Genomic DNA, 26,429 nt, shown 5'->3' on the forward strand with positions numbered 1-26,429 from the left:
GAAACTACAAGATGACTTAGAACATTGGAAAGATTTACCACCAACACTGATAGGAAGGGTAAATTGCATTAAAATGAATATCTTCCCAAGGATACAATACTTATTTCAATCATTACCAATTCCCTTAACAGAGAAATTCTTCAATGAGCTAAAGAAAATCATAAGGAAATTCTTATGGAAAGGGGGAAACCGAGGATAGCGTTAGATAAATTAACAGAATGGTACAAACAAGGGGGCTTACAGCTACCAAACTTTAAGAATTAGTATAGAGCAGCACAATTAAGATATCTATCAGATTTTTATCAAACAAGGGAAAAACCAGATTGGACCAGGTTAGAGCTAGATAAAATAGGGGAGAAGGTACCAGAACATATACTTTATAAATGGGATGAAAAACTGGTGCAATATCGAAGTTCACCAGTACTACACCATCTGCTCAACATTTGCAAGAAGATTTACGTAGAAAGGAAAAAAAACAAATTACCAACTACCAAAATTATTATTGACGCAAAATCAACTAATCCCTTTCACAATAGATAACCTTTCCTTTAGAGAATGGGAGAGAAAAGGGATCAAAAACAAAGAAAATTGTTTTTTGGGAAATAATTTATTATCTTTTGAACAAATGAAGTACAAATATAGTATAACTCACGGTACAATGTTTGCATACCGCCAAATGAAAACCTACTTAAAGGACAAATTGGGAAGCAGGCTGAGGTTACCAGAAGGAAGCAGCTTTGAATATCTGATTACAGACACAATGATAATTAAAAGATTTATAACAAACATGTACATCAAGCTGCAAGAGAAAGAGAATGATGAAATAAGCCATGAACCCAAACAAAAATGGGAACAAGATATAAACATAAAGATAAAAAATGAAAAATGGGAAAAGCTATGCTCCGGAACTATGAGAAATACAATAAACATGAGGTTACGCATGATACAATATAATTGGTTACATAGGCTATATATCACACCCCAAAATTTAAATAAAATGGGACCCAACAGTATCAGATAGATGTTTTCGCTGTAACAAGGAAACGGGAACAACAGTACATGCAATTTGGGCATGTGAGAAAGTGGAGAAGTTTTGGGAAGATCTAAATCAGGTATTAAATAAAATCACAAAAAGCAACATACCAAAAAATCCAGAGATCTTTCTTCTAAGTAATATAAGAAGTAAAGTAAAGCTGGATGGAGCACAAAAAAAGATTTATTATGATAGCCTTAGCTGTAGCAAAAAAATGTATAATGTCAACCTTGAAATCAGAAGAGAGCCTGAGAGTACAGCAATGGTACATAGAAATTAATAAATGTATTCCATTGGAAAAAATAACATACAATTTAAAAAATAAAGTCACAGTATTCGAACAAATTTGGGAACCGTACATGGAACACCAACAGAGAGGGCCTACCGCGGACCTAAAATGATAGAATGAGAAGAAGACGAAATTAACTGACCCAGTGTGTAAAAGTAGATGATACAATTTTCTTATTTATTTTCATTGTGTGATGACATTGTTTAATGGGTTTATTGTATATGTTGAATGTTTTGTGGGTAGGGAGGGGGGTGGGAAGGAGGGAGGGAAGGGAGGGGGGAAAGGGGAGAAAATGACACTGTGTATATTCAAGAGGGAAATGTTTGTGTGTACTTTGGTTAATATGGTTCATTTTGTGAAAAAAAAACTTTTAATTTAAAAAAGTTTACAGTGTCTTGCACCAGTTTTATCTTTCCAATCAGCCTCTCCTTCCAGTGAATTTGTCAAGAGCAATATTGAGGACAAAGGTGGAAGTCATGTAAATAAACTATTCACCAATAAAGAATTCAAGAGAAGTGACCTTATCCAGTACGGTACAAGTGTGCATGAAGTGGTTGAGGCTGACAGATGCATTTAAGAAGAGGTTGAAAGTTTAAGGAATAGAAAGCAAGAGAAAGTACTGCAGACAGAAGTTTATGAAGAGCATGAGCCTGCTTTCCAAGACACCCATCTTCCAAACTGAAAATTTCTTGCAAGAAAGGCCAGAATGCATTTACAGCATCCTCTCCATTATGAAGTTTCTTGGAACTTAAAAGGTTTATTGGGCCTTTTAGGTCTACCAAAGAAAAAAACAACCTGAGTCTCAATGTGGACAAGACAAGAAGACAATTATGGACTTCAGGAAGACTAGGGACAACACCCTCTACTACATATCTGTAGCGAAGAGTGTGGAAAGCAAAAATTTCCTTGGCGTATACTTAGGTAGTGACCTATCCTGGACACACAACATCTTCTCACTTGTCAGCAAGGCACAACAGCGACTGCACTTGCTGAAAAGGAAGAGGAGGTGGGCAAGGCCACCATTCACCATTATGTCAACTTTCTACAGGAGCTCTATTGAGAGCGCCCTGGCCAGCTGCATCACAGTGTGATGTGAAGTTACTGTAGAGCATTAGATTGGAGGTCAATCCACAGGACTAGAAGAGCATATCACTGGGGCCTCCCTCCCTAACAACAGGATCTACCGGGATCATTGTCTGAAGAGGGATCACAAAGTCATTAAGGGCTCCTTCCACGACAAAGTGCAACTCAGGAAGGGGAGGGGATAGTGGGGTTAAAGGAATTTTAGATAGGAGAATAAGGGAAATGTTTGATGTTTTAGGAATGTTGTCTTATAAAGTGTTCAAAAAAAGAAAGCAGAAATGGATAAGAAGGAAACGTGATGATGAGGAAACGGAAAGGAAAGATAAACAAAGTATGAAATGGCTATGTTGAACCATTTGACTTTAAATATTAATGGAATACATAACTAAATCAAAAGGAAGAAACTCCTAAATTTACTGAAAAAAGAAAAAATTGATATAGCATTCGTACAAGAAACACACTTAACTGAAGTGGAGCACAAGAAATTAAAGAGAGATTGGATAGAACATGTAACAGCAGCGTCATATAATTCAAAAGCTAGAGGAGTAGCTATATTAATCAGTAAAAATGTACCAATCAAAATAGAAGACGAAATAATAGATCCAGCAGGGATATATGTAATGATAAAATGTCAGATATATTCAGAGTTTTCATTGGCGAAAGTGACAGTAAATGGACATATATATCAAAACAATTTAAATTAAGCAGATCAACAAGGCAGGGATGCCCACCATCGCCCTTATTGTTCGCGTTAGCCATAGAACCACGAGCAGAACTGATAAGAACAGAAAATAAAATAAAAGGGATAAAAATAAAAGACAAGGAATATAAAATCAGTTTATTTGCAGATGACGTTATAGTATACTTAGCAGAACCAGAAATATCAATAAAAGAATTACATAAGAAATTGAAGGAATATGGAGAAGTGTCGGGGTACGAGATTAACGCAAATAAAAGTGAAGCAATGCCAATGAATAATGCGGATTTCTCAAAATTTAAGAAAGAATCACCATTCAGATGGCAAACGCAAGCAATGCGATACGTAGGTATACAAATAAATAAAAACCTCGGCCATCTATATAAACTCAATTATTATCCATCAATGAAAAAATTACAAGACAACTTAGAGCATTGTAAAGACTTACCACTAACACTAATAGGAAGGATAAACTGTATTAAAATGAACATTTTTCCAAGGATACAATACCTATTTCAGGCATTGCCAATACACTTGACAGAGAAATTCTTCAAGGAGTTAAAGAAAATAATAAGGAAATTTTTATGGAAAGGGGGGAAACCGAGGATAGCACTAGATAAATTAACAGAATGGTATAAACAAGGAGGCTTACAACTGCCAAACTTTAAAAATTATTATAGAGCCGCACAATTAAGATACCTATCAGATTTTTATCAAACAAGGGAAAAGCCAGATTGGACTAGATTAGAACTATGTAAAATAGGGGAGAAGATACCTGAACATATATTATATAAATGGGATGAAAAATTGGTACAACGAGGGAATTCTCCAGTATTACATCATCTGCTCAATATTTGGAAGAAGATTCATGTAGAAAGGAATAAAACAAACTACCAACTACCAAAACTAATACTGACACAAAATCAGCTAATCCCTTTTACAATAGATAACCTTTCCTTTAGAGAATGGGAGAAAAAAGGGATCAAAAGAATAGAAAATTGCTTTTCGGGAAATAAATTATTATCCTTTGAACAAATGAAGGATAAATATAATATAACTCACGATACAGTGTTGGCATACTACCAACTGAAATCCTACTTGAAGGACAAATTAGGAAGCAGTCTGAGGTTACCAGAGGGAAGTAATTTTGAATATGTGATTACAGGCACAATGATAATCAAAAAATTTGTAACAAACATGTATATTAAACTACAAGAAAAGGAGAATGAGGAAACAAATGGTAAAACTAAACAAAAATGGGAACAAGATCTAAACATAAAGATAAAGAATGAAACATGGGAGAAGTTATGCTCAGGAACTATGAGAAATACAATAAATACGAGGTTACGTATGATACAATATAACTAGATACACAGGCTATATATTACACCTCAAAAGTTAAATAAATGGGACCCAACAGTATCTGACAGATGTTTTCGCTGTAAAAAGGAAATGGGAACAACAATTCATGCAATTTGGACATGTGAGAAAGTGAAAAAATTTTGGGAAGATCTAAACCAGATATTAAATAAAATCACAAAAAGCAATATACCAAAAAAACCCAGAGATCTTCCTCCTAAGTAACATAAAAAATAAAGCATTTGGACTCGATTTGGATGGTGCACAAAAAAGATTTGTTATGATAGCCCTAGCTGTCGCAAAAAAATGTATTATGTCAGCCTGGAAATTAGAAGATAACTTGAGAATACAACAATGGTATATAGAAATGAATAAATGTATTCCATTAGAAAAAATGACATAATTTAAGAAATAACATTACAATATTTGAACAAATATGGGAGCCATACATGAAACATAATAGAGAAAACCTACTGTGGACATCTACCACCTAAAATGACAGAAGGAAAAGAGAATGAAAAGAACTAACTCAGTGGAATTTCTTGTTTATTTTTATTGAGTGACAACATTGTTTGACAGGTTTAATGTATCTTATTTTCTGAACTTTAAATAAATGGGAGGGGATGTAGGGAGGGAGGGCGGGGAGGAGGGAAGTGGGGGGAGAAAACGACACTATATATTTAAGAAGGAAAATGTTGTATCTTGATCTATATGATTTATAGTGTGAAAAATTTTTAAAAATTTTAAAAAAAGGGCCCCTCCGTCAAAATAAAATTTTCCAGCTACTCCAGTCACAAGAGATCCAGATCTACCAGGCTGAGGGTCAGTTTCTTTCTACAGGCAGCAAGACTGCTGGATAATTGAAGAACTACTCATACAATCCCTCTAAGGCTCTACTACTTAATAATATTTATTTTTAAAATATCTACGGAATATAAATTCCTTGTAAATGTGTGTGCTATGTCTATGTCGGTGTTTGCATGTTTTTACACTGGGGACCAACCAAAGAAAGCTGCTTCGTCCAGTTATACAATTGTACGATAATAATAAACTTGAACAAAGGAACATTCGTCCTTGTGCTAGAGAATGTCCTCTGGGGGTAAGCTATTGCAATGTACAGTTAGGTTGAACTGGTGGTCCAAAAATCACTTTCCTGGAAGAAAAAATTTCAACTCCAAAGCAATTTGGCAGAACCCTGTCCTTCCACAAGTCAACAAGAGCTTCTAATCCTGATCCTGTTGCTCAGATTCGTAAGGAAACCACCACCAAAGTCTGGTTGTTTTGCAATTGCAGAATCTCAAAGCACAGTCAAGTTGCTTATTCACAACAGCAACTTATTAGATCACAAGATAATAGGAGCAGAAGTAGGCCAATCAGCCCATCGAATCTCTCTGCCATTCTATCATGAGCTGATTCACCACCCCACTCAACCCCCTCCCCGGACATCTCCCTGTTATCCTTGATGCCCTGACCAATCAAATACCTGTCAATCTGTGCCTTAAATATACAAAAATGCTTAGCTTTCACTGCCACCTCTGGCAACAGGTTCCACAGACTCACGACCCTCTGGCTAAAGATATTTTTCAGCATCTCTGTTCTAAGCAGACCACTTTTTAATCCTGAAGTTGTGCCCTCTTGTTCTAGACGCCCGTACCATGGGAAACATCTTTGCCAAATCTACTCTGACCAAGCCTTTTCAGCGTTTAAAATGTCTCTCCGAGATTCCCCCCTGCATCTTCTGTACTCCAATGAGTACAGTCCAAGAGCTAATAAATGTTCCTCATATGGTCACCCCTTTCATTCTTGGTATCATTACTAACAGCAGTAACAGTAAAACATTCGATCTCCGTCAAAATAAAATCAAAGATTTTAAATAAAATCCATGGATGCTGGGGTCTGGCGCAGTAACGTGCTGGAGAAACTCAGCAGGTCACGCAACATCCATAGGAAGTAAAAGGCAATTAATGTTTCAGAGCCAAGCCCTTCGTTAACAATTAAAATACTCAACAGGTCAGTGGGAATAGAAACGGAGTCATGTTTAATGTGTTCAGACAAAGGATTTTCAATTTGAAATGTTAACTGTTTCTCTTCCTACAAAAATTCCCTGATCTGCTGAGGTTTTCCAGCATTTTGCTTGTATTCCACTTCTGAGAAGATGAATAAACGTAAGAGCTAAAGTCTACAGTTTCTCAAGACAAACATACAATTGCCACTTGAAATAGACGACAAGAGAACGCGATGGTAAACTTTGGCGTCCTCGTGCAGGAGAGCCTGAATGCAATGCTGGAATTCATTTCAAGAGGAATAGAATATAAAAGCAGGGATGCGATGTTATGGCTTTATATGGCACTGGTCAGTCCTTACCTGGAGTATTGAGAGCAGATTTGGAGTCCTCATTTAAGAAAGGATGTGCTGACGTTGGATGGGGGCTCGGAGGAGGCTCACAAGGACGATTCAGGAATGAAAGGAATTTTTGACTGCCCTCAGCCTGTACTCATTGGAATTTAGGAGAATGAGGAGTGATCTCATTGAAACATTTTAATATTGAAAGGCATGGACAGAGCAGATGTAGAAACATTGTTTCCCTTGTTGGCAGAGTATGGGTCAAGAAGGCAAAACTTTAGGATTGAAGGGTGCCCACTTAGAACAGTAATGCGGAGACTTATCTTCAGCCAGAGGGTGACAAATCTGTGAAATTTGTGGCCACAGGCAGATGTGGAGGCCAGGTCATTGGGTGTACTTAAGACAGAGTTTGATAGATTCTTCATTAGCCAGGATATCAAAGGTTATGGGAAGAAGGCCAGGCAGTGGAGGTGTGTGGGGAAAATTGTTCAGCTTATGATTGAATAGCGGGGCAGGCTTGATGCGCTGAATAGCCCATTCTGCTCCTATAGCTTGTAGCCCAGACAATTTGGCAGCACTGACTTTGGCACCAAGGCTAAACTTGACCATGCTGTACACCCACAAACCATGGGTTCCTAGAAGATCAATACCAATGCTCCCACAATCTCTGCAGCAGCCTCCTTCAATCAGAGGGTGCATTTCATTCGATCTGGGAGACTTATCTACCCTTAGACCATTTTGCATCCTAAGTTCCTTCTCGCTATTGATTTTGACTGCACTCCTCCTCTTCCAAGAGAGCCATGAGAGTACGGTAGGCTAATAACGTCTTCCACAGGGAAAACTGATCCAAAATATTCATTCAGTTCCTTTACCATCTCCTTGTCTCTCATTACAATTTCTCCAGCATAGTTCTCAATCAGTCCTATGTCTGCTTTGGTCATTCTTTTACTCTTTATATATTTAAAAAAGCTTTAGAATCTATCCTGTTTTTATTCCTAATCACCTTCTGAGCTATCTTCCCTAAGTTTTTAAATGCTTCCCAGTCCTCATCCCACTGATTTTTGCTTCCTCGTATGCTTTTTTTTTGCTTTCTACTTTGGCTTTAACTCCCCTTGTCGGCCACAACTGTCTCATTTTTCCCATTCACAATTTTTTTTTGTCTGTATCTATCCTGCACTTTTCCCATTTCTCATAGAAACTCCAGCCATTGCTGATCTGTAGTGTGCTTTTCCAATAAACTTTGGCCAGTTCCTCTCTCATAAGACTGTAATTTTCTTTTACTCCACTGAGATACTGACACATTAGACTTTAGCCTCTCCTTTTCAAATTTCAAAGTGAACTCAATCATGTTATGATCACTGCTTCCACAGGGTTCCTTTACCTTAAGCTCTCTAATTACATCTGGTTCATGGAACAGCACCCAATTCAATAGAGGCATATAGAAAATATACCTATTTACTATTCATTAATTCATTACTATGTAATCCATTACTATGTACTTCAACTAGACTGTTTATGGAAAATATTAATGTAATTAAGTTACAGCCACAGTATGTAAAAAGTTGGCTGATCATAGCATGTGTAGAATTTACTGACTCCAAAGCCTGCTAACTTTAAAACACAAGTTCAGAGATGAAACATTGTTAACCCTAAGGTTATACATTTAAATCTAAGAAAATAATAGTGGTTACAGGCATCAGGAGAATAAGCTAACCAACAGGATGAAATCAAGGGAATAACAGATAGGAGAAGTTAGCAGGACAAGGTGGGGAGAACCATAGCAGCAAGTGATTTATTCTGAAACAGGCCAGTTACAAGAAGTGTAGCGCAAGAAGTGATAAGAGTACCATGACAGAGAAACGAACCCAGGATGAGCTAAATGGTACAAAACATCTGTAAATTTAAAAAAAAAGAGTTTTTCATAGCAACAGGCATTTCAGAGTCCAGGCTTTGATTTGTCTCAGCCTTTACTTGAAAATAAAGGTTAAATCTTCCTGAAGAATTCTCCGCAATGCCTGACTCAGTTTTGGACCTCAGCAAACCACAACAGGCACAGAACAGAAACAAACTGGAGTGTTATTTCAGTCAATTAACAAGCTCATTAATGGAGGGTATCCACAGCACAAATGAAAAATATAGCCAAGACCAAAAAGCAACATACTTTTTTAAGAGTTTCCATCCCAGCAACATCTGCAGAAGTCTGCTTCACATGGTCCACTTCGACCTGCAGCGCAAAATAACGATCTCGTAAATCCCGCAGCTCTTCGTCATATTCTTCCTTCTCCATCTTCATTTGCAGCAATCTAGGGTTTGAAAATGTAGAAGGAAGGGGGTTTTCTAGTTTAGACTGATGTTGATCAATACATCAAATACATGAACACATTAATTAATCAAAATACTAATACATAAATACCACTTTGTTCACACTTATGCTAAGACAAGTGCAGAATCCCAAGGCATCAACAGCCAAGCCAAAATTCCACTAGCCCTGACCAAAGCCAGCGAGTGGCTCCAGGATAACAATAGTCTGGCTGATAAATTTCCAACAGTCCAGTTTTTCTCCAGAATCATGTGATTTACAAGAATGAGGAGTATCGAAACTTGGAAAAAAAATCTGAGGGGAGGGTGACATGTCTGTATGATTGGTCCACCATACAGTGCATCACTTAGATGAACACTGCTCAGCTTAATGCTGATGGGATAATGATTGCTGCCTAGGAGGAGACTGTTTTGAGATTAGTTCATGTCCGATAGCGTTGGAGAAATTAAACCCATACATCTGTATTCAGGGAGCTTCTCGACCCACTATGGATCCACAGGCTAAATCAAATAAAGGGAATTAGCTAAAGTCTGAATCCTTCCTTCCTCAGGAGAGAGAATCTGGATCAAGGATCGACTCCGATCTTCCACAGGGAGAGGGCCACAGATGCACAGTGGCAACAAGTGATTCTCATTTGTACAAAGCAATATTTATTTATTTTTATGGATAAAATATTTGTCCTGCATATGTATTATTTGTCTGACTGTGTGTCTGCATGTTGTGCACAGAGGACCGGAGAATGCTGTTTCGTCGGGTTGTACTTGTACAATCAGATGATAATAAACTTGTCTTGATCTTGGAAGCGACCACACTTAATACAGGTAATCTTATCACAAAGAAATTCAACTGTATACTATATTTTTATTTTATTACACTCATTTTTAAACATTACTTCAAGCATTACATGCTTTTTTTGTGGTGAAAAAATTTAATGTTTACATTTTTGGCAAGTGTTGACTTTATTTTTCTTTAAAACTACTCGTTTTGATAAATGAGCCTGCTGAATAAACTATTAAAATTTACCTGTTCACTTCTACTTTATTCTTCTTTATATTTGAATTTTAAAAGCACCGTCAAAGAATCTGGAAAATCCGGACTGACCCAATCCCAACCAGTCTGGATTTTAGGACTTTTATTTAATACAGATAAATAAATAGTATTGCAAAACTGTTTTGATCTTAAGGTGCTGCTGTGCTGTCACTCCAACATCCTGTGCTTAACCTCAGCATCCATCTCAACATTGGTAAGTGGTCTTGAGGTAGAACAGAAGTAAGCATCTGACAGGACCCTCTCAGTATTCAAGGGAACTCCAAGTGTGTGGCCAAAACCTTTGAGGGCATCTGGTTTTAACATATTTTCACTCAAGGAGAGTACCAGCATCCAAGAATTAGAAAGATTTATAGCAAAGAACAAGGATATTCAGCCCAAGTTAGCCAGTTCTTCGATCGCCTCTGTGTCGGCAGCAGTTCTTCAGGAACACATCTCAGTGTAAATACAACAAAACACAAATGCTGGGGTATCTCAGTAAGCCCACTTGGGGCATTAACATTGACTTCTCTGGTTTCCATTACTCTTCCCCCCACCCCCACCCTAATCTTTTCCTATGTCTCCTTTCCTGTACCTCAGTTTTCCCTCGGTCTCCTTTACCCCAGCTCTACATTCAGAGAACCAATCCCCACCCCCCACAACTTCTTCCCCTATCAATTCTCACGCTTCCTCTTATCACCTTTTCTCAGTTGGTCTGTACTCCTCCCCCTGCCAGATATTTCTTTTCAGCCACTTGCCTGCTTTTCCATCATAACTTGAAGAAGGGCTCGGGTCCAAAACATCGGTAATATCTCTTTACCTCCTAAGGACGCTGCAAGACCCACCAAGTTCCTCCAGCATTTAACTACAATCAATCATCTTGTTTCACTTCATAAATGCAACAACGTTCTGCTACTACTGCCTTGCCAGACGCAAGTTCTTCTGGTTTACAGTAAAACTCATGGTATCCGGCATCTGTGGGGATTGGTAGATGCCAGATAAATAAATTTTACGGTAGCATGAGGCCTACTCTTACAATTCCTAACTAATGCACCTGCATTAACAATAAAGTTTAAAAGTCAAAAGTCAAAAATACTACATTGTACTTGCACAGGACAAACTTAATTTCCAAAAACCTGAAAGCATTTTTCATCACATTCTTTGAAAACATTCAACAATCATTGCATCTGCACATTCCTCTCCCTTCACAGAGCCGTCCGAAAGATGTTCAATAACTTTATCTCCAAACCCCCCCCAATGGCAAGCGGCATCAACCAGCTCTTCATCCTGGGTGATATTATTGCTGTTTCACACAACTTTATTCAAACAGCCGCTGCGTCCAAAGCACAATCAAGACACTGATTTGTGCCCATCGTTTTCAAAAGTTTATGTGTCACTTCAGAGAAACATTTACTTTTATTTGTGTACTTTTTAACCTATTTTTTAAAATTTATTTTCCTTGATTTTTTTTTTGCCAGTTGCTTGAATTCTGGATATCAGGGGTTCTACTGCAGAGAAGATTTACAAGAATGTTGCCTGGCTTACAGCATCTAGAGTATGAAGAAAGATGAATGAGACTGGGACTTTATTCAATGGAATGTAGGCGGTTGAGAGGGAATCTGAAAGAGGTATTTAAAATTATGAAGGGAATAGATAGACTAGATTCGAGTAGACTCTTTCCTCTGAGAGCAGGGGAGGTTGGAACAAGAGGACATAAGTTAAGGGTAAGGGGGCAAAACTTTAGGAGAAATGAGAGCGGTGGCAGAATGGAATGATCTTTCAGAAGAGATAGTTGCGGCAGGGTCCCTTCTGTCATTTAAGAGAAGGTTGGATGTGTACATGGATGCGAGGGGGTTGGAGGGTTATGGGCAGAGAGAGCTCGTGGAATGGTTCAAGTGAACCAGCGCGGACTCGAAGGGCCAACGTGGCCTGTTTCTGCGCTGTAAACGGTTATAGAATTTGCTCTATTCTCTTTTAATCGTTCAACCAATTACTATAAACCTATGCTGCCACTGTCACCCTTTCAAATGGACGATTCCGATTCAAAACAAAGTGCAATCTTCCTGGTGACGAACAATCCTGAACTTACTCTTGCTTGCTGCTGCGCAACTCCTCCCGATTTTTCTGGAACATCTCTTTCCAGTGGGCGCTCTCCTCGGTGCTTTCCTGTAGCTGCTGCTGTAGGTTCCGCACGACTGAGTTCACCTTCTGCCTCTCGGATTCCACATTCTGTTGATTCTGGATCGAGGAAGAATATGTGATAATTTCCAATTTATGGTCAGAGCGCGTACATGACATCACATACAATCCTGAGATTCTTTCTCCTGCGGCCAGGCAGAGTTACCACTTATTGGTAGTGCAAACAAAAACTGTACTCCATGTACGCATGTAAACGGAACAAGAAATGTCAACAAACTGATTGCAATGAAGGGAGAAAAAGGAGAAAAAGAAAGGGCAAAAGTAAGAGTCCTTAAATAAGGCAAGTTGTTTCTATTGGTGGGGGAGACTGGAACTAGGGGACTTTGCTTCAGCATTCAGGGTAGAAGATTTAGGCCAGAGATGAGGAGGAACTGCTTTTCCAAGAGGGTGGGGAATCTGTGGAATTTGCTGCCCATTGAAGCAGTGGAGGTGACCCCAGTAAATATATTTAAGACAAGGTTGGATAGATTTTTACATACTAGGGGAATTAAAGGATATGGGGAAAAGGGAGGAAGGTGGAGAGGAGCCTATCACCAGATCAGCCTGATCTCATTTAATGGCAGAGCAGGCTCGATGGGCTGAATGGCCTACTCTTGCTCATATTTCTCATGTTCAGGAGTAGCAGGTGTTCCTGAATCTGGTGAGCACATCAATACTGAATGAAAATAGTTAAAATGTTCAGTAGAGTCATACAGTTTTTTAAATATAAAATGTATTTTCAATAGGAGTGTTGTGGTCTAAAAAATGTTATTGCAGTGAAACTACCAAGCTTAATATTGTTTGTCCCTTGACTCCTTGTATTTTTTTTGGCCCACAGCCAAAAACATTGGCTTGACTTGCACCATTTTGCCTCCACAGATGTTGCTCGACCCACTGAGTTGCTTCATTGTCGTTTAATTTGTCCCAGAATCAAGCATTTGTAGGCCCTCATGAACTGTTGGTGCATGGTAATTAATTGAAAGTTTTAAAAGCTGCAAATCTAAAATAAAAATTGAAGCCGGTGAAAGATTCAGCAGGTCAAGCAGCACTTGTTGAAAGAAAAGACAAAGCCAAATGCTGCTGAGTCCCCACAAAAATTGGTTTCCTGAGTCACTTCAGAGGGAGTTCAAGGACAAAAACAGAATGCAAACAATTATGTCAACTTGTGAGTAAATCAGAAAGAGTATGCAAGGGTTAAGTCTTAAAATTTGAGGTTGGTTTCTTTTCAGCAGATTGGCACAACTAAATACCACCATGAAGCAGAAAGTTATAATTAAAGTGGAATTTATCCACAGCACGAGATTCTCAAGGACTTAATTATTCATTAAACCAATAAAGAACTTTTTATTCTCCCCCACCACCTCCTTCCATGACAATTAGGATTGAGACACTGCTAGTCAATGCTTTGCTCTACTTCCCAGGAACTGTTTCAGTAACACAAAGCACTGTACTCACAATCAAATGTCAGTCCGAGGCATATTGTTTTGCTAGAAGAGGCTTTTATTTTTTAAGGAGACAATTGACCAACAGCATAAGCCACCTGCCTAACGTCTATAATACTTTACCTGTCTGGTGAGGGATTGAGGATGTCTGTTGGAAGCCAATGCAGAGACTTGGTGCCATGTTTCCACTTGGAAGCCAAAAACTCTCAGCAGTGCTTCTAAACATAATGATGTGGAGCCTATAAATGACATTCCAAAAGTTTCTGCACACAGAACCACACCCCTGTGATGACCAACAGACTGGACTTTTGGTTCTTCCTCCAAATTCATACCCTTTTGATATACCATATATACTCGTGTAAAAGTCAAATTTTGTAGACCACTTTTTTAAATGTTAACTTCATGGGGTCGACTATCACATGGATAATACTTTTGAGGGGCTGAAATTCATACTAAAATCCAAAATACCATATCAGTAGCAGAAGTCCAAATGATCTCTGAATTAATAAAGAACAAAATCACAATGAATTAAAGTAATAATAGAGGCTGAGCATCAAAACACACGTACTTTCACAGGGGAGACTGTGATTGTAGTAAGTGGCTGCGTTACTGGAGGCTTCGGGAGTTCCAATCAGTGGGTGGTCCGGGCCAAGGTGAGAATCCTTGCTCAAGGTGTCAAGATCTCCAATGGATGGGCAGCTGGGGCTGAGGCAAGTCCTTTCTCGAAGCGTCAGGAGCTCTGATTGATGAGCGGCTGAGGCGAGAATCCACATTTGAGGTGTCAGGAGTTCTGATGGGCGGGAAACCGGGGTCGAGGTGAGAGTCCACAGACAAGGCATCAGGAGCTCCAATGGGAAAGCAACCAGGGTAAAGGTGAGAGTCCACATTCGGGGTGACTGGGGTGAGAGTCCACCTTTAAGATATTGGGAGCTCTCATGGGCAAGTGGCCAGATCTGAAGTGAGAGTCCACGTTCAAGGCATCAGGAGCTCCAATGGGTGGGTGGTCGAGGTGAGAGTCTGCAGTCGAGTCGTCAGGAGCTCCTATGGGAAGGCAGCTAGAGCTGATGCACAAGTCCACATTCAAGTTGTCGAGAACACCAGCCTCCAGGGCCGAGGAGGGAGACTAGGGTTGAGTTTTACATGGGATTTTAAATTTAAATATACAGCACGGTCAAAGGCTATTTCACCCCATGAGCCTGTGCCACCCAATTACACCCAAATGACCTACAACACCATCCAATATGTCTTGAATGGTGGGAGGAAACCCACACAGACACAGGGAGAACATACAAACTCCTCGCAGACAGCACTGGATTCAAATCCTGGTTCCAATGGCTGGCGCTGTAACAGCATTGCACTAACTGATACGCTAATAGTGCCACCCCAAACGCCCCAAATGGAAAATTCCAGACTTTTTTGGCAAAAAATAGGGGGTTGATTTTTACAAGATCGACTTTTATACGAGTATATACAGCAAGCCTCCAGATCTTCAAGCACTCGACCTTGCATCACCAGTTCCAGGAATTGTGCACGATTTTCCATTATTATTATTAATTATCACCTCGAATAGGGGGACTCCGGCTGACAAATAAGAACAGGTAGAGCTATAGGGTCTACAAAGGCGAATAAGACAAGACCTCAGAGCAGAAATAGGACATTCAGCCCATCTAGTCTTCCCCGTCATTCAATCATGATCTGATCCATCTTCCCACATGGCCCCACTGCCCGGCCTTCTCTCCATAACCTTTGATGCCCTGGCTACTCCAGATCCTCTCAATCTCTGTCTTAAATACACCCAATTACCCGGCCTCCACAACCACCCGTGGTGACAAAATCCACAGATTCATCACCCTCTGGCTGAAGAAATTCCTCTGTATCTCTGTTTCTAAGCAGATGTCCTTTAGCCCTGATGTTGTGCCCTCTTGTCCTGGACTCTCCCACCGTGGAAAACAACCTTCCTCTGTCTACTCTGTCCATGCCTCTTGACATGCAAAATGTTTCAATGAGATTCCCCCCCCCCCCCCCCCCCACCCCCATCATACAAATTCACAAAAACCCTACAGGTCCTGATCGCTGGCACTGTACCAGCTTTGTGTTAGTGCAAGCACAGCCAAACTTTATAAAGTCATCATCAAATTTCAATAGGTGTACCGTGGACAGCATTCTGCCTGGTTACATCAGCATCTGGTACAGAGGTGCCAATGGGCAAGACAGGAAAACATTGCAGAGGACTGCACACTCAACCAACTGCCATCATGGGCATTAGTCTTCACTCCATCGAGCACAAGGCAGTGTCTCAAGAAAGCAGCCTCTACCCTCAAGGACCCTCACCACCCAGGCCATGCCCTCTTCACTCTGCTATCATCAGGAAGGAGGTGCAGGAGCCTGAAGATGAACACCCAATGGTACAAAAGCAGCTTCTTCCCCTCCACCATCAGATTTCTGAATTAACAATGAACCCCAGACATGACATCATTTTCTCTTGCACATATTTTTAAAACATTTTTTTAAATGTAATTTATAGCTATATTTGTACCTGCAACGCTGCTACAAAACAACAAATTTTGTGACATGCTTAGGACAATAAATTCTGATTTGGATTCACAAGTTTTTAGGAAAAGAAAAATTAGAAATAATTTGACTCACCTGAGATATCTCATCAATATTTTTCCTCAAGTGCTCCATATCTTTCTGGTACTGGGCTGTAAGGTCTTCCATTGCTTTATCATGGCTGGTCACCTCTTCCTTCAGAACCCCCTTCAGAGCAGTCAGCTCCCTTTCTCTCTGTCTCAAGTTATCTTCCACAGTCTTTTTTGCAGTAGCAACCATATCCAGCTCTTCTTTTGTTCTCGCCAACTCCTGTAAAAAAAAATGCACAAGAGAATCATACAGCACATAAGAGACTATTCAGCCACTTGCACCTCTGCTATTTGTTTGAAAGAAGGGTGTAATTAGTCCCACAGTCTTCTGATTTAGCAAGACATTCAAGATTCTTTTATTGTCATGTAATAGTACAAGACCTGCAATATTACACAAAATTGCCTTCTGCCTGCCACAAGGAAGTCAAAGAGTTGCCATTAGTGTCACCCGGCACCTCTTACACTATGAGGGAAAGAGAAGCAAAAGAGTCCCTACAGAGTCACTGCGTGTCTGTGGATTTGCCTCCAGGCTTCCACATTCTCTACAGCCGCACTGACTCCTGTTCCATCCATCAGTAACCCGAACTCCAGATCCAAAGCACTGACACACTCAGAAAGACCTGAGAACCCGAGCCCTTCAGGAGCCCTTCTTTTCTTAGCACCTTCTCGAATCCCGATTTTGATAACTGGCTCCCACAAGCAAGTCTCCAGCAGCCCATGCAGGTTCCCTGACCGCAAGTAGGCTGCAACCTGTGTCCCTCAGCTGTTGAGCCCCTCGCCGGTCTGCCGCTGTGGTGACCTCCCTGTACGGTCCTCTCCTCTGCTTCTCCTTATCAACCTGGGCTGGGTGTTCTCCCCATTTATACTGCCCTGCGCCAGTCCGCTGCTCCCCCAGAGTCTGCAACCAGTAACAGCTACACCTGAGCACAGGTACCGCCATCTTCGACGCAGACCCCGCAGTTGCAGGATTTTAAAATAAAAGAATGTCAGCTCCTTTAACAGGCCATTTAAAGCCTGTAGAGGAGCTGCCAGCATCAGAACTGGGTGGGCAACTCCATGTGTCCACGCTCTCTGCTCTCCTGGGACCGCACCAGTGGCATCGCTGCCATTAAAGCATCTCTGGTTGCGCCACCACTTTGCTAGTTACGTAACTGCTTCAACTATTCCTTCAGACATCACCAGATCATCACTTAATGCTGTAAAACCCTGACTCCCTGGCTTTGATAATTACCTTAAATATGGATGCCTTATTTACTGACCCTCCTGATTGATGGAACCAGTTTCTCTCTGTATCTGTGGAAACCTTCAGAACCATACAGCATAGAAAACAGGCTCTTCGGCCTTTTTAGTCTGTGCCAACTATTAATCTGCCTAGTCCCACTGACCTGCACCCAGTCTATAGTCGTCCATACCCCTCCCATCCATGTACCTGTCCAAATTCTTCATAAATGTTAAAATTACACCTGCATTTACTACTTCAGCTGGAAGCTTGTTCCACACACCCACTACTCTCTGAGTGAGGAAGTTCCTCCTAATGTTCCCCCTAAACTTTTCTCTTCTCCCCCTAACACCATGTCCTCTGGCTGGTATGGCTCATAACCTCAGTGGAAAAAGCCTACTTGTATTCCCATCGTAAATTTGTACACCTCTATCAAATCTCCCCATATTCTTCTACACTCCAGGGAATAAAGTCCTAACCTGTAATTCAGTTCCTGAAATCCCAGCAAAGTCCTTGTAAATCTTCTCTGCACTCTTTCAATTTTATCGATATCTTTCCTGTAGTTAGGTGACCAAAACTGCACACAATACTCCAAATTTGGCCTCACATAGGTCTCACTCAATTATACAACTTTACCATAACATCCCAACTCATGTACTCAATACTTTGATTTATGAAGGCCAATAGGCCAGAAGCTCCCTTCACAACCTAATCTATCTGTGACACCACTTTCAGGGAATTATGCATCTACTTTATGTTCCCAGATCCCTCTGTTCTACCACACTCCTCAGTGCCCAATCATTTACTGTTTGTCCTTCCAAAATGCAACACCTTACACTTGTTTGCATTAAATTCCATCTGCCATTTTTCAGCCTATTTTTACAGCTGGTCCAAATCTTTCTGCAAGCTTTGAAAGTCTTCCTCGCTGTCCACAACACCTCCAATCTTTGTTTCACCTGCAAACTTGCTGATCCAATTTACCACATTATCATCAATATTGATGACAAACAACAATGGTCCCAGCACCGATCCCTAAGGCACACCACTAGACACAGGCCTCCAGTCTGAGAAGCAGTCGTCCACTACCACTCCCTGGCTTCACCTGGATAGCCAATGTCAAATCCAGTTTAATACCTCATCATGATCTTCCTGATCTCCCAGGTGGGACTTTGTCAAAAGGCTTGTCAAAAAGTTGTCCTTGTGGATAACATTCAGTCTTTCCTGCATTAATTTTCCTGGTAACCTGCTTGAAAATCTCTATAAGACTGGTTGAACCCTACTTACCACACACAAAGCCATGTTGACTATCTCTAAATGGACCCTGCCTATCTATTTGCTCTTAATACACCTGTATTAAGGGGCTGTTCTTCAGCAGAAAATTATTAATGAAGCTACTAACATTAAGGACATTTATCTGACCAGGCAAAATTTTTAAAAAAAAAACAAGATAAAGGAGAGCAACAAAATTCCAGTTGATTCACTTCAGAAGTTCAAGGATGAAATTTGTGTGGAACACTTGTTATTTTCTCTTCGAGCTTAGATGGGGCATTTGAGTGGATGTCTAAAGGAAAAGTCACATACTTGCAAGGTTTCTTGGTCCTCACCATCTCCTGCATAATTTCGGAGACTCTTGAGCTCTTTCTGCAATAGCAACATTTCCTCCTGCACATCTTTCATTTCAGCTTCCAATGCATCCTTCTCCATCTTCATCCTCTTCAAACTGGGAGAAGAGCAAAGAAATAAATTGTAAAGCAATTTTCCCACATGCAATTTTGGGACTTTATAAATCTTGAAGTGTCAGAAATTTTGTCTAAATGAGCACAGGAAGTCTCAACTCACCCCATCTTTGTTCCCCTGTCTCCTTTCCTCTAGTTCTCGCTCCCTTCCTTTTACCCTCTATCTCCTTTCACAGAGCCAAGATTAATTCTGAACTTTTATCATATCCAATTAACACCTTTTATCTGTTGGTCTGCACTCCTGCTCCTCCTATTCTACCGCCTCTCTCCCCAGTCTTTAATTCAGATGCCTGACTGCATTTTGCTTTTCCAGATATCACCTGATTTTTGAAAGTTCACTTTACGCCACTTGGCTTTTATGAAAGGCCTACATAAGTACCTGTTTTTGCTAACTGAAAGAAATCAGAAGAGAAAAGTGAAAATAGCATTCAGCGTTTGTTTTGCAGCGAGCCATTATAGAGGCCTGCTATTTTATCGATTCTGGTAAATGAAACTACATGGTACATACATTATTTCTACTTTATACAAGCTGCGTATTTATCATATTCCTGCTTTTATGAGAGGTTAGTGCTATTTTAGGTTTTGTGTATCATTTGTTAGATTATTTTTGGGGTCTGGGAATGCCCAAAAATTTTTCCCATATAAATTAATGGTAATTACTTCTTCATTTTATGTCATTTCGGCTTACAAAAGGTTTCATAAGAACGCTCTACTTTCGGATAGCAGGGGAAACCTGTACCTTGAAGAAGCAATCAGGCCCGAATCATTGGTAATACCTCTTTCCCTTCTATGGATGCTACATGACCAGCTGAGCTCCTCCAGAGTTTATTGTGTATTTTTACTAAAAGTATTGAATTAAACAATTTAAATGGCAAATTTTATGATGATATTTCTTAGAAAACAGACCTCAAGATTTGGATTGCAAGTCAAAATAATGCCGTAGAGATCTGAAACATTTAACAATGAGAAACAAAGCTGGTGACAGAAGGGGGAGGGCAAGTTCTGTCACATAAGCCAACAAAGATCTTTCAAAACATTAGTTCAGGCCTGAAGAAGAAGAATTGGACAGCTGAGCTCAGAGATACCACCAAGATAATGAAAATTATTTAAAGACCAATTATTGTCACTTTTTTCCCCCTGTTGCTGGAGCTCTGAGAAAGAGGACTTTAATCAAAAGGACAGTGTTTTCATGGACTACTTTGTGTTTGACAGACATATGGAGACAGGCACACAACAAAGCTTCTAGACAGCAATGCCAAATTAATCAGGAGACTAAATGAATGGGAGCTGTTAGCATACAGAAGGGATGGAAAAGCTAATGAGAGGAAGACAAAAATACTTGAGATATAATGTGTAAAATGCAGAAAAACAAATGCTACAAATTAACACAATAATAAATGCACAAGTACAATGCTGAAAGCATCCGAGCCTTCGGCAGTTACAATTATATTTTTTAAAAATAATCTATCCCAAATAACCAGTGACTTGTACCAATTGCTAAAATTTAAATTAAATATTTAGATTTAGAGCATGGTAACGGGCCCTTTCGGCCCTCAAGTCCATGCAGCCCCATTACACCCAATTAATCTACAATCCCATGTTTTGAAGGACAGGAGGAACCCTACGCAAACACAGAAAATGTACAAACACCTTACAGAACACGCCGGATTCGAACCCTGGTCATTGGGCGATAACAGAATTACACTATCTGTGCCACCCTCAAAGAAATGTTTTGACCAGAATTTACTACTTTATTGTTTTTTTTTTAATTTAGATATACAGCATGGTAACCCCGGTCGCTGGTGCTGAAGCAGTGTCGTGCTAACTGCACCGCTCCACTCTAACTATGATGTCCATGTGATAGTACAGATCTATCACCAATGTACATAATGTATATAGTTACTGTATCTAGACTGTGCTTACAGCGATTGGCTGAGAGCTAAGCCACGCCTATTATCTGGGCCTTAAAAGGTTGTGTCCCTAGCCAGGTCGGATCATTCCGGACTGGTCGGCCAACTGTGAAGAGCTCCTGTCTTTTGCTAATAAAAGCCTTGGTTTGGATCAACAAGTCTTTGATTCTTTCGATGAGCTCTACAGTCCATGAATGATTGTAGCATTAAATTGAAAGTTTGGCACGCCAATCTTCAGCTCTTCGATTTACAGGTTGTTATTCTGTGACAGATGAAACCACAGACTCCTCTGGTTTGTGAATCATGTGCAGAAATCCTTTTAGTGATTGCACTCTGACGTCCAACGCATTATTAAGTCATGTGGTCATTAAGGCGCATGTCTGTAGACACAGACAGGACTAAATGGCGATTACTCCACACCCAACCTCACTCCCAATCTACTGAAAAATAAATTCTCCAGTTCTGATGCAGGGACTTTGACCTTGACCCACAGAGAGCGAGTTTTGAAGTCTCAGTGCTCCCCTGTGGGGTCCAACTGCCCAGTCTGACTGCCGTTTGCTCTGTACAAAATTTAAATGGCCAGTTAAATTTAAATGGCCAGGGTCTTGGCCCCAAAAACAGCAGCAACCATAAGGGGTTGCAGACTCCAGGGAAATGGAGGACTGGTGCAGGGGACCATAAAAATAGGGAGACCATCCCCTCCTCACCCCTGTTCAAGTAAGAGAAGCAGAGGAGACAACCCACAGGATGGTGAACTTGGCGGCAGACCAGTGAGAGGATCCGAGACAGTGGGCTGTTGGTGACTCGAGGCTAGGTACCCATGAAGAACATGGGCTGTTGGCGACTGCAGTGAAAGGACTCATCCCAGGCCGCGGACTGTTGGAGACTGGCTGAAGGAGTACCAGGTATCGGAACAGGGATGTGAGAGGGCACTGGAGCCTCCCTGATTGTATCGGAAGTATGCACATTATTTGGACTGAAGGCTGTGGGAGCGCTGGAAGCGAAGCCATGACATTCAGTGACTCTGAGTGGGGGGGACTCTATTTTGCTTCTGGCTATAAGGGACACTGGACAATTTTTGCTGGTGGCAAATCTTTGTCTGTCTTATAGACAATAGACAATAGGAGCTGGAGTAGGCCATTTGGCCCGTCGGGCCAGCACCGCCATTTTAGATCATGGCTCTAAAATGACTAAAGGAAATTTTGTGTAACATCAAGGCTTCCAACCCAAAGAGCTAAATATACTTTTTCTTCACTGTAAGAGGTTTGAGCGAGTGGAGTTGTTCTAGTGAACCGGTGCGGACTCGAAAGGCTGACATGGCCTGTTTCCACTCCGTAAATGGTTATATGGTTATATCACAGCCTAAATCTGCTCACAATACTCCAAGTGATGTCTCACCAGTGTCTTATGAAGCCTCAACATCCCATCCCTGCTCTTCTATTCCTTTTGAAATGAATGGTAGTATTGCATTTGCAAAGTATCCCAATAGCTCATCTCTGCTCATTTCACGTTCATGGAGTGCATTTTCTAGTTCTGAAGATGAGAGAGAAATGGGGAACAAGAACATTGACTGTTTACAGTCCTGTTTGTCCTGTTTACAGATTGGCAAGTTTAACCAGTCAGTTTCCTTGAACAGAAGCAACCATCATTAATTCTCTATTTGATGAGAGGTAAAAAACAAAAGATCAGGCAAGCATCCTCATAGCTGAAGGATTCAGATTAATTTATTTTAATTTTAGATGTATAGCACGATAACAAACCCTTTTGGCCCATGAGTCCGTGCCACCCAATTAACCTACAGTCCCTGCATGTTTTGAATGGTGGGATAAAACCAGAGCACCTGGAGGAAACACTCACAGACACGGGGAGAACATAAAAATTCCTAACAGACAGCGCGGGTGTAATGGAGGATTAAAACCATGTACTCAGATGCTTTTTGCTTATGTGGAACTGACGACACTGGGTCCACACGCAGGTCACCTTACTTTCAGAACTAGCAGATGTAATTAAACTCAGCCATGGGGACTTATCTGAAGATACACTTTGAAATGGAATTCCACCATGAGGCCCAGGGAAAGCAGTTGTCAAATACGACACTCTGAAATTGACGTATTGGTCACAACCTGTCTTGCTCAAGAAGTTTTAATGAGTCCTTGTATCTACGAGATAAACCAGGATATCATAGCATCCTGCTCCATAATAATTAATCTTCTAAATTGTAGAATAGTATGCTCAGCTTTGATTTTGACTGACAAATGTTAGAGGGAGTGGGTGCATGATTAATTGTTTTTGGGGTATAAAAGTCTGTGGTCCTGCTGCTGAAGTTTAGACTCTCCGAGGGGTGGGAACACCCCTTGTCAAGAAGGAAGAACAGCCAGAGTCCAAGCAACGTCCCGGTCGGGGGAGGTGGAGAAGCTGCTACCAGCGCCCTGACAACCTACTACAAGTGTGCAGTTGTTGCCTCGCTTCGGCAGTTGGGACCAGTCCAAGCGTTGATAAGTATAGTTGGGAAGGGCTTGCATATTGTAGTGTGAAATCAGCTTTTGAATTAGTAATAAACATTTGTATAAACTGAACTGCTCTCGGTGTGTGTGTCTATTTTCTTTCGGTAGCTAAAACACTGTGACCAATCTAAAATGAACAAAATGAGAGGTATAAGTTTACCCAAGACAATTGGCGCTGCGAGCAGGATTGGTCTCAAGATGTTTCGCCGAAAGAAAGAGGTGAGCCCTGAGCAGTTCTTGATTCCTGGATGGACTTCCAAAGACGATGGGTTTGGCATGTTGGCCAATACCCTGTCTTTGTTGGGACCACCCATTAGTTGGGATGAGAAGTTAGACTCATCAAGTGCACCTCTGGGAGAGCGGGTTGCCACTCTCCTTCGAGAAAGTAAATTTCCTGATAAAAAGGGAATGCTGACGAATGGTTTTTGGTTGCTGGCCACAGCATTACGCCACTCCGTTCAGCGTGAAGCAGAATTAATTCAAAGAGAAGTAGAATCTCAGTGCAAAAGAAAGCAATTAGAGGAGGAGCTAGAAGTCCTGCGACAATGCTGTTCCATGATGAGCGAGATTGTTCGTACCAGTCAGGACAGAGCCAAAGAATGGGAAGATAAGCATGTCCAAATGATTTGCCGTAATATTAAACTCCGGCAGCAGCTCTGTGGAGATAAGGAAAGGCATGGAGTAGAACCCGATCCATATCGTATTCATGCCATGATAAGGAATGGTGACGATCCTGATGTAATTGAGGATTGGGATGGGAATATCTGGAATGACAATGGTAATAATGCAGATACTCCTCAGCATGTGTCTAACATACTACCCTCTCCATCTGCTGTTCATGCCCGCCCTATAAGGCAGCAGATTTCCCAAACAGACAGAAGGGGGGATGATGTAAGGGTAGAGATGGAAGGGATAGATACCCCGGTTTCCCATGTGGACCCAGGGGAAAATACCCAAACCCCTGCTTATGCTCTATGGCCTACTCCCTCTGTTGGATGGCCTCCACCTCCTCCCCTAGACTGGGTGGAGGACCCTGTGAGCCAAAGTGGGAACAGGGGTCGGAAGGAGTCAATGATCCGTGATTTCTCTGTAAAAGAGCTGGCTGCCATTGGAGATCGATTTAGGCAAAAAGCAGGGGAACATCATCCCCAGCTGCTGAGTCCTCCTGGCCCAGCTGTGCTTTCTGCTCCCACTGCTGCTTCTATCGAGCTGGCTTCTCCTGCTCCAGTTACTCATGATGAGGTAAAACAATGGGTTAAACAGGCTCTTAAAGATAACAATAGCATGTGGTCCTGGAAGCCCCCGAACCCTTCTGAAGCCTGAAGGTGTGGGCAGGATTCCCGTGTCTACTCCATCGAGACACGGCGCACACACGGGGATCCGCGGCCCTACATACCGTTAACAATCCACTGGGGTGGGGGTAATGATCGCCAATACTTGGCTTTGGTCGACACCGGTGCAGAGCACTCGGTGATTCCTGGTAATCCAGACCTCTGGACTGGACCGGCCTTTCGAATAGAGGGGTTGGGAGGAGCGGTCATCCTGGCAAAGGAAATAAAAGTCTGTGCCATGGTGGGTGATAGCCCTTCCCCTGTCTGGTTACATGCCCTGGTGGCTGCTACTGACGAGTGTATCCTGGGTATTAATATGTTGGCCGGTATGGCCCTTAATACTAGCCAAGGGGGATTTGAATTTGGAATTCGAACTATTACAAAAAAACTAGTAGTGGGTCAGGCTAAGTGGGATCCTGTGATGGTGCCAGCCCCCATGAAACCAGTGTGCATTCCACAATATCATCTCCCTGGGGGGCAGGAAGAGATTACTGCCACCATCGATGCTCTGCAAGAAGGGGTAGTGAGGCCCGCAACGTCGCCCTTTAATAGCCCTGTTTGGCCGGTCCAGAAGCCGGACGGCTCCTGGAGAATGACAGTTGATTATCGTTTTTTGAACAAACATGCCCCACCACTTGCTTCAGCAGTTCCGGACATTGTCACTCTTATTGAAAACATTGCTACTGGGAACTCAGGAACATGGTATGCTGTCATTGATCTTGCTAACGCCTTCTTCAGTATTCTTATAGCTGAGGACTCACAGGATCAGTTCGCCTTTACCTGGAAGGGGCACCAGTATACCTTCACCCACCTTCCAGTATCGCCTTCCCTCTCAATTCACCATTATATTGATGATGTGGCCTCCTGGAGCCTCTGGCAGAAACAAGAGGGTCGCCGAGTCCCACTGGGATTCTGGTCACGTACCATGCCTGAGGCTGCCACTCGTTATTCTGTTTTTGAACAACAGTTACTAGCCTGTTACTGGGCCCTGCTAGAGACTGAAAGAATGACAGGTGATGCAGATGTTCAATTGCGACCTGCACTTCCTATAATGAATTGGGTCCTGGCTAATGATGCTAATCTAAAGATCCGGCGGGCTCAGCAGTCTTCTATTGTTAAATGGAAGTGGTATATTCAGAGTCGTGCGACCAGAGGGCCTGAAGGGGTGGGCCGCATACACGAACAGGTGGCTTACCATCCCAGGTCAGGAACTCAGTTATCGGAGGAGGGGGATGGTGGCTCCAGTCAGTATGCTGAGTTGAAGGCAGTCACTTTACCACTAGATCCCCATGATCACCCTCTTCGCCTGTTTACTGATTC

General features: G+C 41.5%; 1 protein-coding gene across 6 annotated transcripts in view; it reads right to left on the bottom strand.

Moving 5' to 3' along the window:
• The window catches only part of LOC138764356 (cingulin-like), a 149,169-nt gene that overhangs the window by 45,045 nt on the left and 77,695 nt on the right, over positions 1 to 26,429 (bottom strand). For all 6 annotated transcript variants that reach the window (XM_069940177.1, XM_069940172.1, XM_069940178.1 and 3 more), the window contains 4 exons: positions 19,210 to 19,348; positions 16,417 to 16,629; positions 12,240 to 12,388; positions 8,966 to 9,107 (listed from right to left, as the gene is read on the bottom strand). In XM_069940177.1, coding sequence (XP_069796278.1) covers positions 8,966 to 9,107; positions 12,240 to 12,388; positions 16,417 to 16,629; positions 19,210 to 19,348 — 643 coding nt within the window. The remainder of the gene's footprint in view (positions 1 to 8,965; positions 9,108 to 12,239; positions 12,389 to 16,416; positions 16,630 to 19,209; positions 19,349 to 26,429) is intronic.

This window comes from Narcine bancroftii, chromosome 5 (genome assembly GCF_036971445.1).
Source record: "Narcine bancroftii isolate sNarBan1 chromosome 5, sNarBan1.hap1, whole genome shotgun sequence".
NCBI lineage: Eukaryota > Metazoa > Chordata > Chondrichthyes > Torpediniformes > Narcinidae > Narcine > Narcine bancroftii.